This window comes from Symphalangus syndactylus, chromosome 18 (assembly GCF_028878055.3).
Source record: "Symphalangus syndactylus isolate Jambi chromosome 18, NHGRI_mSymSyn1-v2.1_pri, whole genome shotgun sequence".
Taxonomy (NCBI): domain Eukaryota; kingdom Metazoa; phylum Chordata; class Mammalia; order Primates; family Hylobatidae; genus Symphalangus; species Symphalangus syndactylus.
In genome coordinates this window covers 34064151-34076629 of record NC_072440.2, presented here as the reverse complement: position 1 = coordinate 34076629, position 12479 = coordinate 34064151, and the positions used below count along the sequence as shown (strand labels likewise).

The 12479-nt window shown below is 36.5% G+C and overlaps 1 protein-coding gene and 1 pseudogene across 4 annotated transcripts in view; both read right to left on the bottom strand.

Moving 5' to 3' along the window:
• Positions 1–12479, bottom strand: part of TRIM23 (tripartite motif containing 23) — a 34470-nt gene that overhangs the window by 11865 nt on the left and 10126 nt on the right. For all 4 annotated transcript variants that reach the window (XM_055252159.2, XM_063623243.1, XM_063623244.1 and 1 more), the window contains exons 3-7: positions 12271–12392; positions 9770–10048; positions 9037–9219; positions 7419–7634; positions 3080–3214 (exon numbers count right to left, since the gene is read on the bottom strand). In XM_055252159.2, the coding sequence (XP_055108134.1) occupies positions 3080–3214; positions 7419–7634; positions 9037–9219; positions 9770–10048; positions 12271–12392 (935 nt within the window). The remainder of the gene's footprint in view (positions 1–3079; positions 3215–7418; positions 7635–9036; positions 9220–9769; positions 10049–12270; positions 12393–12479) is intronic.
• On the bottom strand, positions 2830–2930 carry LOC129468782 (uncharacterized; annotated as a pseudogene).

Sequence of the window (12479 nt, the reverse complement as noted above, 5' to 3'; positions counted from 1 at the left end):
CTGAAGCCACAGCCCGAGCTCTACATTGGCCCCTTTCAGCCACAGCTGGAGCAGCTGGGACTCAGGACACCAAGTCCCCAGGCTGCACACAGCATGGGGACCCTGGGCCCGGCCCATGAAACCACTTTTTCCTCCTGAACCTCCAGGCCTGTGATGGGAGGGGCTGCCATGAAGGTCTCTGACATGGCCTGGAGACATTTTCCCCTTGGTCTTAGGTATTAACATTAGGTTCCTTGCTACTTATGCAAATTTCTGCAGCCGGTTTGAATTTTTCCCCAGAAAATGGGTTTTTCTTTTCTATCGCACAATCAGGCTGCAAATTTTCCAAACTTTTATGCTCTGCTTCCCTTATAAAACTGAAGGCCATTAACAGAACCCAAGTCACCTCTTGAATGCTTTGCTGCTTAGAAATTTCTTCCACCAGATACCCTAAATCATCTCTCTCAAGTTCAAAGTTCCACAAATCTCTAAGCAAATGTCACCAGTCTCTTTGCTAAAACAGTAACAAGAGTCACCTTCGTTCCAGTTCCCAACAAGTTCCTCGTCTCCCTCTGAGACCACCTCAGCCTGGATTTCACTGTCCATATCATTATCAGTATTTTTGTCAAAGTCATTCAACGAGTCTCTAGGAAGTTCCAAACTTTCTCACACTTTCCTGACTTCTTCTTAGCCCTCCAAACTGTTCCACCCTCTACCTGTTACCCAGTTCCAAAGTTGCCTGCACATTTTTGGGTATCCTTTCAGCAACACCTCACTCTACTGGTACCAATTTACTGTATTAGTCCATTTTCACACTGCTGATAAGGACATACCCGAAACTGGGAACAAAAAGAGGTTTAATTGGACTTACAGTTCCACATGGCTGGGGAGGCCTCAGAATCATAGCGAGGGGCAAAAGGTACTTCTTACATGGTGGTGGCAAGAGAAAAATGAGGAAGAAGCAAAAGCAGAAACCCCTAATAAGCCCATCAGATCTCATGAGACTTATTCACTATCACAAGAATAGCATGGGACAGACTGGCCCCCATTATTCAATTACCTTCTCCTGGGTCCCTCCCAAAAACGTGGGAATTCTGGGAGATACAATTCAATTTGAGATTTGGGTGAGGACACAGCCAAACCATATCACACATGCAATGGAATATTATTCAGCTTTAAAATGGAAGAAAATCCTTTCACATGCTACAATATGGATGAATTTTGATGACAGGCCAAGTGGAATAAGCCAGCCACAAAAAGGCAAATACTGTATGATTCCACTTATATGAGGTATCAAGTCAAATTCATAAGGGAAAAATACAATAGTGGTTACCAGGGACCGATGAAAGGGGGCTGAGGGGAATTGTTTAAAGGGTATAGAGTTTCAGTTCTACAAAATGAAAAATTTCTGGATATCTGTTTAACAATGTGAATATACTTAACAGTACTGAACTGTATATTTTTAAATGGTTGAGATAGATAGTAAATTTTTTATTATGTGTTTTTTACTACGATAAATAAATGTGGCATATCCTCACAATGAAGTACCTTGCAGCTGGAAAAAGGGACAAAAAATGTCACTTTATACTGCTGCAGAGTGATGTTTAAGATGTGCAGTTAAGCAAAAAGAGCAGGAAAAAAAAGTGTGTAAGGTATTTCACCTTTTAAATCCAAGTGGTGTGCATACAAATATATAAAATATGTCTCTATACTTTTTAAAATGATGACTAAAACTAAGAAAAAATTCTAAATGATTTTCTATGGGGAATGAAGTAAAAAGGGCAGAAGGAACAGGCAAAAAAGTCAGATTTCTCTGAATAAACCTTGCTTTGAACATTTGACTCTGGATCACATAAACATTTCACATAATTGTGAAAACATAATTAAATTAAAAAAAAACAGCCCCTAAAAATAGAAAGCAAAATGGTACACATGAACACTTTTTAATCAGGGAGAACCCACTTTAAAAGAGGTTTAAATATATCAACCAAATCCCAAGTATGAAACTTGCTTGGATTGTATCTAAAATAAAGCAACCATTAAAAAAATTGTTTTGAAAACGATCTGAGAAATTTGAATACTAACAATAGTTGATAATATTAGTGAAAATATTAGAGACTTATTATTAAACTTTTTAATGTAATAATGATATTTTGGCTTTTTTTTTTAAGTGATGGGAATTTCACTATATTTCCCAGGCTGGTCTTGAAGTCTTGGGCTCAAGCCATCCTCTCACCTCAGCCTCCTGAGTAACTGAGACTATAAGGTATGCCACCATGCCCAGTTATTTTTGTTTTGTTTAGTTTTTGAGGTGGAGTTTTGCTCTTGTTACCCAGGCTGAAGTGCAGTGATCTCAGCTCACTGTAACCTCCGCCTCCTGGTTTCAAGTGATTATCCTGCCTCAGCCTCCCAAGTAGCTGGGATTACAGGCATGCACCACTACGCCAAAAATTTTTGTACTTTTAGTAGAGATGGGGTTTCTCCATGTTGGTCAGGCTGGTCTCAAACTCCTGAACTCAGGTGATCCACCCGCCTCGGCCTCCCAAAGTGCTGTGATTACATGTGTGAGCCACCGCACCTGGCCCCAATTATGTTTTTAAAAAGAGTCCTTATCTTTTGGAGATACACCCTAAAATATTTCATAGATGAAATAAGATGTTGGGATGAAATAATATGATATTAGGATTTGCTTCAAAATACCCTGGGAGATTGCAGGTAGAAAAAGGAGTAGGTAAAAGGGGAGATGAAATAAGTTTATAATTGCTCAAGTGGGTGATGGATACAGGAAGATTCAATATATATACCATATATATACCATTTATATTTTCTTATTTTTACTTTTTTAAATTTAAAAATATGGCACACCTCACAAATTTGTGTGTCATCCTTGCACAGGGGCCATGCTAATCTTCTTATTCCAATTTTAGTATATGTGCTGCCGAAGTGAGCACACCATTTCTATTTTCCACTGATAAAAGTTTTCTTAAAAATCCCCTAATTCAGGAATTTCATGGTTGTCTCTTTAAGGTGATTATCATGAAACGTAAATCAATTATGACTTGTCAGAAAAAATACCTAAAAATAAAGTACAGTACATTACCTTTGTAAAAGTGACAGGGATGCTGGCATCCAACTGAATGTGATCTGCAACTTCTGTAAACTGCTGCTGCTGTTTCTGCAATGTTTCCAGTAACCTTGTAATTTCCTGTTTTGCCAAGACAACTCTACAATCATCCTATAAGAGGCAAAACAATATTTCTTATAAACTTTTTATAAGAAATAAGGAAAAGAGACTTATATTACCAACTCACAATAAAAGCAGTTTTAACATTATAGTAGTCAAAGTTAAATGTAAATTTGACAAGAATAATAATTGGGCATTAATAAATAATTTCAGGATCTAGCAACAAAAGAATGGATAAATTGTAGCATATAGATAAATGGAACACTACATCACAGTGAGAATAAACCATAGCTACAAGTGATGATAGAAATTTCACAAACAATGTGCAGTATAAGAAGACATGGCATGGAGAATTCATACTGTATGATTTCATTTAATTACCAAAACAACCAAAATTAAGATACACATTAGAAGTCAAGATAGTGGTTTATCATGGTGGGAAAGGCAGGTAGTGGCCAGAAGTGAGTATGAGGGGACTACTGGGGTACTGACAATGTTCTGGTACTTGATCTGAGTGCTAGTTACACATTAATGATCAGTCTGAAAATTCAGCCAACTGAATACTTATGCATACATTTCTGTATCTATGTTCTACGTCTATAAAAAGTTTAAAAAATAATTTCAGATATACGCGTATTCGTTAAAACAAATAAAGAATACAGGTCCACTCCTCAAAGTTAAGAACTTTCCAGTTTCTTGAATATTATTCCACACTATCTATACATATACCAACATAGTCTTTATATGAAAGAGATCTCCCAATAATATGCAAGCTCCATGAGAACAGCAGTATTATGTTTTTGCTTACTGTTAGATACTCATGTTAGTTGACAGCAATTCCACTGTTTCAGTTGTTCAGGACAAACGCTGAAGTCATTATTGCTTTCTCTTTCCCACATGCCCTACATACAATCTGTTAACAAATCCTTTTGAACATCCAGAATCTGGGCACTTCTAATCCCCATTATCCAAGCCACTATTACCTCTCACCTGGAATTCTACAACTGCTGCTTAACTGTTGAATTCCTTCCTTCCATTTTTGCCGCCTTTCAATCTATTTTAGACACATAGGCCAGAACAATCCTTTTAACACGTAAGATTAAGTCACTCTTCTACTCAAAACTCTACAATGGTCCTCCTATCCCAATCAGTAAAAGCTGAAGTCCACCCAGGCAAGGTGGCTCACACCTGTAGTCCCAGCACTTTGGGAGGCCGAGGCAGATGGATCACTCGAGCCCAGGAGTTTTAGACCAGTCTGGGCAACATGGCGAAACTCTTTTGAATACAAAAAAATTAGCTGGATGTGGTGGCTTGACCCTGTAGTCCCGGCTACTCAGGAGGCTCAAGCAGGAGGATCACTTGAGCCCAGGAGGCAGAAGGTATAGTGAGACAAGCCTGCATCACTGCACTCTAGCTAGCCTGGGAGCAAGACCCTGTCCCCAACCCACTCCTCCCGCCCCCAGCCAAAAAAAAAAAAACAAACAAACAATTGAAGTCCTTATAATGCCTCCCAGGGCCTTCTTTACATATAATTCTCTATTAACCTCTGATTTCAGCTCCTATTACTCTGTCCTTCGCTTATTCTACTCCAGTCAAGAGGCCTATTTTCCTGTTCCTCAAACATACCAGGCATGCTGCCCTAGGGTTTTTGCTATGAACATTTCCTCAACTAGAATGATGTTCTTCCAGTTACGGCCTGAACGAATTCCTTCAACTTTTTACTTGAATCTTTGCTCAAATCTCACCTTCCCTCAATAATGCTTACCCTGACTACTCTACTTAATAATGCAATCTGCTATACAAACACAAACATGTAGTTGCAGAATTCTTTTTTGATTAGCTCTCAGAACTTTCTAACATATAGTATAATTAACTTACTTAGATATGGTTATGGCTTATTGCCTGTCTTCTTGCTAGAATGCTAATTTCACAAGATTATGGCTTTTTGCTTATTATGTCCACTGATATATTTTAAATACATGGCATATGTTAGGTACTCAATACATATTTGCTAAATGAATAAATTATCAGCATCCAGTATCATGCCAAGAACTTTAGATGATGCATAATTTGTTTAGAGTGGATGGATGATTAAATTATGTTCTCAGAATTGAAGATCAATTTGTGATGTTCCATCCATTCCTCTGTTCAATTTTCTCTGTAGTGGGAACTTTAAAGAACATTGGTTAGTATTCTGTAGTTATAAAATAGAACAAAACTAATAGGTCCATATGAAAAATGAACCCAAGACCTTGATTTTTTTGCATTAACATAGATAATACTGTATCATTAAAAATTACCAGTTGATATGGTTTGGCTCCATGTCCTCACCCAAATCTCATCTCGAATTGTCATCCCCACATGTCAAGGGAGGGACGTGATTGGATTACGGGGGCAGTTTCCCTCATGCTGTTCTCATGATAGTGATTAATCATGACATCTGATGGTTTTAAAGTGTGGCACCTCCCCTTTGCTCTCTCTCTTTCTCTCTCTCTCTCTCTCCTGCCATCTTGTAAACAAGGTGCTTGCTTCCCCTTCGCCTTCCCCCATGATTGTCTAACTTTCCTGAAGCCTCCCCAGCCATGCAAACCTGTAAATTAAGCCCCTTTCCTTTATAAATTACCCAGTCTCAGGAAGTACCTGTAGAGCAGTGTGAAAATGGACTAATATACCATTCATTTTGGCATAACATTTCAGAAACTCTAAAACACTTAAATATTTCAGCAACTATGAACACACTTTTTCATAAAATAAATATGAAAATACTTTTAAGTGTTCAAGTAAATATGATTTAGGACACGACTCCACTCTGATTTTGCTGTGTAGCTTCATTATCCGCCGTGAGTTAAACATGTATTTAAGCTCTTTCTATCCAGATGCAAAGAATTTAGTGACACAATGATGAACAAGATGCATCAAAGATGAACAAGGTCAGCATCTAAAACACATAGGCATATTATGTCATTCAAGGTCAAATCAGAAGACACAAATCACACCATTATTTGAATAGAAAGAACTTAAAATAAAAACTGTTAACTAGGTGTAGTTATTAACTAGGTAGCTAAAAGGGTAAAAGGAACTCTGAAGTATTATGGAGGTAGCAATTGTATGAAATAACATAGCTACCACTTCCAGTGCTGAGGGAATAAAAGGAAGAGGTTAGAATTATTAAAACTTAGAAACTTGCAGGAGTGGCTCATGGAGCTGAAACTCAAACCTCCGAGAAGGCTGGTCTCCTCACCTGAGTAACTATGCCCCCTCTTGACAGTACCTAACATGGGCCCAGCTGGCAACACAATTATGAGGTCTGTAGAGTTCTAGCCCTAGTATTACAAAATAGAGGATAGAAGAGTAGGTTTGGAGCTGAAAATCAACTTAATAAATAGCATACATATCAACTGTTACAATTCAATGTGGTAAGGACTAAATGATAACCCAAGACTGATGAGGCTATAGACTGGCCACTCTCATGTAAGTGTAATCAGATATTTAAGAGAAAAAGCTCTACAATGGTAAAAGGCTTAGCCTACTCTGATTTGAAATCAACACAATTATTAGCAATATATCAGTGAAGATAACACAGACTGCAGCTTTTCTGAAATTCCTAGGGCAATAGTTATTCTTATACCTCACACTTACGAAAACAGATCCAAAACACAAATGGGTAAAGCTGACATTTGTGTTAGAATAACTGAATCTCATTTATTTAAAAAAGTCAGTCATCTGCAAACTGGGTAACAAATTGCTTATGGTATCTCAACCATCACAAAACATACGTTTGCTCTAACAGTGAAGGATCACTGAATTACAGCAGAGGTAGGCAGTACATGCTAGAGAGGCACTCAAAAAAAGACCAACAAATAGAAAGCTTCAAAGAAAGGCAAATATTTAAGCTGGACCTTGAAGGAGAAGGAAGATTTCCACTATTAGAAAAGAGAGATAAATGCACTCCAAGCAGAAAAAAAAAAAAACTACATATATGCTTGGCAAAGAAGAGTAAAAGGATTTGGCGTAACTGAAGAATGGCAAGAAGTTAGAAGGCCTCAAGAACCCATGGTTTATGGTGGGGAGGGCACATGAACGACACTGATAATTCCACACTAGTGAAATAATTCAAGGTTGCAGACCATTTCCTAAGCACAAAGTTACTGCATACAGAAGACACAAAATATTAATAAAATACACTAATGTATACCTCTGGTAATTCTCTACTTAAACTTACAACTAAGTCCCTAACCACATTTAAACTACCTACCTGCTGCAAAGTCTTTTCACAATGGAGGCAGGCTGCGGAAACCTCTGATAACAAAATAGTCATATCTTCTTGTTGCTGCCTGAGCCAAATCAATTTTTCACGAACGTGAGCATCAACAACACTTAGAGCCATTTCTTCTTGACGACACAGAGTTTCATGTAGATCATAAAAATAAGCTCGAATACATGACCGGGCATTCTCTGCAGTCCCTGGTACCTAAGAAAATGAAAATAAATTTTAAGCAACTGTAATGTTAATAAAGATTTTACCTGTGACATATTTAAAATTTAAGCCTAGGCAACATGGCAAAACCCTGTCTCTACAAAAAATAGAAAAAATTAGCCAGGCGTGGTGGCATGTGCCTGTAGTCCTGGCTACTCAGGAGGCTGAGGCAGGAGGATTGATTGAGCCCCAGAAGTCAAGGCTGCAGTGAGTGGTGATCACATCACTGCATGCCAGCCTGGGTGACTGAGCGAGACGTTGTTTAAATACCATCTATATTAAATTCCAAAATATAAATCTCCATGCTAGATCTTTCCCCTAATGCACAGACATTGGAAATTCAACTGTTTATAAATGACATCTCAAGCAAAATGGAATGCCTAATCTCCAGTCTCCCCTATTCCCAAACCTAATTGCCTCTGTCTTGGTAAATGGCAACTCCATCCTTCAGGATGTTGAAGCAAAAACAACTGGAGTCATCATTATCACCTCTCTTTCATAGCCCACTAGTCCCTCAGCAAATTCTGCTGACTTCAAAATACACCCAAAATCTGATCATGCCTCATCACCTCCAAGTTACCTATCCAATCAATATTAACAATTAATCACTAAGACCTATCTATTCTACTTATTTAAAATCTCAAATCCATTGACTTGTGTCCACTCTCACTACCCTAGTGTATTATAGGCCATAAACATCTCCAGAATTTTAACTAGAAAACTTTAACAACATCCTAATAGGTCTACTTGATTCCAATTTTGTTGCTCCTCCAATTCATTTTCTGCATTTAAAACAAACTTTCTTAAGGAAAACCTGATTATGTCATTCCTATGTCAATTCTCCAATGGCTCATCACTGTCCTTAAACTAAGTTCTGAACTCCTTAACATGGCTGACAAGATCCTGTATGATTTGGTTTTGAACTCTCCATATCCTCTTTTCTTGTCATGTCCCATTCAATACTTAAAGCTCTAACTACAGTGAGCTTCTTTAAGTCTCTACAATATGTGCAATCCTCACTTCCAAACATTTTAACATATTGTTTCCTTCTTGGGACAACTCATTCCCCGTTCTGCCCTTTTCCCTGACTGAATTTCTTCAAATCTCAGCTTAAACATCGTTTCTTCTATAAGGATTTCTCTAACCTCCATAAATCATTGCCCCTGTTTTGTGATGCCAAAGCACCCTGTACTTCTCCTCCATAAAACAATTACCATATTTCAAACTCTCTCTTTTCCATGATGAATGAGTTCCTGAAAGACAGAGACTTTTAAAAAACTTTCTAATGACCGGTGCAATACTGGCAAATTGTAATTGCCCATTAAATACTTAGTAGAAGGTGAAAATATGAAAAATAAAAAAGAAGGAGAAAGTGAAGAAGAAAAAAAATCCATACATGTTCTGTGTGAGCCATTCCAATTCCATCTTCCACGATTTGTTCTCCTCCTTCAATGTGCTGCACAATTCCAACTAATTTTCTGGAATAATCTGAGATTTCCTCTGTGAAGGTCCGTATGCAGTGAGCCATATCTAAAATTGATGCTCGGATCTGATTAGCTTCTGGTTCCAGTACTGAATGCTATAAAATGTAGCATAATTACAGAAAAGAAGTCATAGTATTGACTAATATAAAAAACTATTTAAATCCCTATTAATACAATAAAGCATCAGCCACAAATGACTTTTATAACACAGAAAAATACTAATTTACTTTCACTCCTTTATAAGAAAACTGCACTGCAAAGAAGTAAGTTAAAATTGGGAAGTCCATTTATTGCTAAACAAGAAACCAAGAGACTATCTCTAAAATTATATCCTAAGTAAGAGCTAACAGACATAAATATTGTCAAAACAATCTGGTGCATTATGAAAACATGCACGCAAACAGGATGTTTGTTTCCTGCTCGAAAGCTATTTTTTTGTGAAGAATCATGACGCCTCTTTGAAGTTTTTTTTTATAACATTCAGAAATTAAATCTATTTTATTTTCATGCTACCAAACCCAATCATTCATCACTTAACTCTTCTTCAATCCCTACTTTCAGAATAAAGAACCAGGTCAGTGAAAATGAATACTGAGCTGGTAAAGTAGCTACAGTGATCCAATTGATTAATAATTAAATTCATACCTTGTGACCTTGGTGTTTTCCATATTCTTTGCAGACACAGCACATGAGTGGGCTAGTTTGACAACCTTCTTCCAAGCAAACAAACTCAATGGCATGCACCTGGTGCTGAGAGCACATGGTTTTCTCATGAGGTTTATCAGCTAGAGGAACTCGCCTGTGCTTTGCTAATGTCTTTGTAGAATGAGTAACTTGAGAACACTCAGAGCACAAATGTGTTGCACACACAGTGCAATACACAGAGGCAAGGTGAGCTTCATCTTCATCACAACGAATGATGCTCTGATAAACAAAAAATTAATGCCTTAAAATTGAACCCAATCGGTATAACATGACAAATTTTTAAATATAGAATCCCATAATCTTTTTTGCTTAACTGAACAATATTTACATATGAAAATATATTGGTCATTAAGAACAAAGGTCATTCAATACTCATTTGAGAAGCATTCATTTCTACGGATAAGAAGCTATTTCCAAGATTAACTGGCCAATATATGTTATGAATTTGAAGCCAAAAATAAAACTATTCTCATAGATTCATATTTGGTGCAAAGATCTCCTCCACCAAATCCCCTCACTTTACACAAAAGAAACTAAACCATAGAGAAGTCAAAAGTCTTTTTGTAAAACTACAAAAATCTGATATTAAATACATCCCCATAGCTTTAAATATTAGTTGTCATGATGATGTATAGGAAGGACAGAAACACAAATGCTATTTAGAAAATGTAGGAGTATGCATCAGAATTAGCTGTAAGCTTTTAAAAACATAGCTGCCTGGAAGAGAAATTCTTATTTCAACAGGTTGTGGATGAACCCTAGACTTGTATATATTTTTCTAATTATATACCATGTATTTTAATAGCTCCACAGGTGAGTCTATTGCACAATCATGCAGAAAACCACTGATTTAAACAAATAAAAAAAAAATAGGCCAGGCTCAGTGGCTAACATCTGTAATCCCAGCACTTTAAGAAGGCTGAGGCAGGTGATCACTTGAGGCCAGGAGGAAGAGACCAGCCTGGCCAACATGGGGAAAGTCCATCTCTACTAAACATCCAAAAATTAGTCAGGTGTGGTGGTGCACACCTGTAATTCCAGCTACTCAGGTAGCTGAGGCACAAGAATTCAATTGAAGCCAGGAAGTGGAGGCTGCAGGGAACTGAGATGAAGCCTGACGCCACTGCACTCCAGCAAGGGTGACAGAGCGAGACTCTGTCTTAAAAAATAACAATAAACAAATAAATAAAACCTATATCTAAGCATCTAAATATTATTTCTAGTTTTCAGGAATTACAAAAAATAACTAATTATGAAATAATTACTTTTATTTCAAGTAGATAAAAAATTACATGTCAGATAATCAAGAATGCTTTGAACACTTTTACTCAATATTAAAAGGCCATAATTGGAAGGGGAGAAATTTAGTATAAATTTTTTCAAAAATAAAAATGTTTAAATACATCAATGGTGTCATTCTTTATCACATTAAATAAAAAATGAATCCAAAGTGGAAGAGTTTTGTTTGCAATTATGAGAAATGAACATATGTACCATAAAAATTCAGGTCTTCTGTTTCCCAGACCTGACAAATAAATTATAAATTATAATGTCAACATTAGCTAACAGTAATGTCTTTTGAAATAAAGATTAAAGATTTAGCACATGAAAGAACTGCAAAACTTCTAGAAAACAGTGTTGCAGTTTGAAATTCATTTCACTGATTCACTTTAGTATAAAGAAATCACCATCTAATAAAGAGAAGTGAAAGCAATCCGACATTTTTTTTCCTTGATACAAAATATGTGGTTTGCAAGTTGATCACCAAAATCATTAACTGATATTTACTCCAAATATATTTTTATCCATAACAGCCTACGAAAGCCATGTCCTATAGTACGTATGTGCAGCTATGCAAATAATACATAAGTGCTAAAAATATACTTTTACATTATTAAAATCCAGTGTTCATGGATTCTGATATTTACTAGACATCTACCTGTATGGATAAAGAAAGTACATCTATACAAAGTTTAACCTTTTCTTGAAGCTATAACTAACAATTCCCTCAGAAGCTACTGGTATCTTTAAGTCATTTTTCCCTTTGTACTAAATGGCCTCTTACATCCAGTTTTTCTTTCTCTCATTGAGTTTTACTGTTGACTAATTTACTTTTGCATCCTCTGCTCTACTGTTGCTTACATATCTTTCTTACTATTCCATAATCTTCTTCCTCTTTTCACTTTATTCTTGGTAGAACTGAATTATGATAAGGAAAAAAAAGTTCACACATAAAGCATAGTTTAGGCATAGGATTTTCAAATAATTCTAGTTTTTTCTCTTGGGAATAGTCTTGTCCTTCAGAACTGTAATGTAATGAAAAGTTGTGTTTCTAGAAATTTACGTGCTGAAATAAATGAGGTAATATTGTGCTAATAATGGCATATATTAAAAGAAAAATTCATGCTCGTAATAAATATTTCACCAAGTATGATCAATACCTCTCCAGATATCCCAATGGATTCTTCTGCAGCTCCATACTGACCAATAGGCCCATTCTGCAGTCGTTCCAAAAGCTCCAATAAAGCAAAATTTTTTTTCAATCCCCAGACACCCGAATCGCCTAGAATACAAAAACAAAAACTAAATCTAACAAAATGGACGATTAATCATTTTACCCATACCTCAAAAGTAATTTCTAATACATATA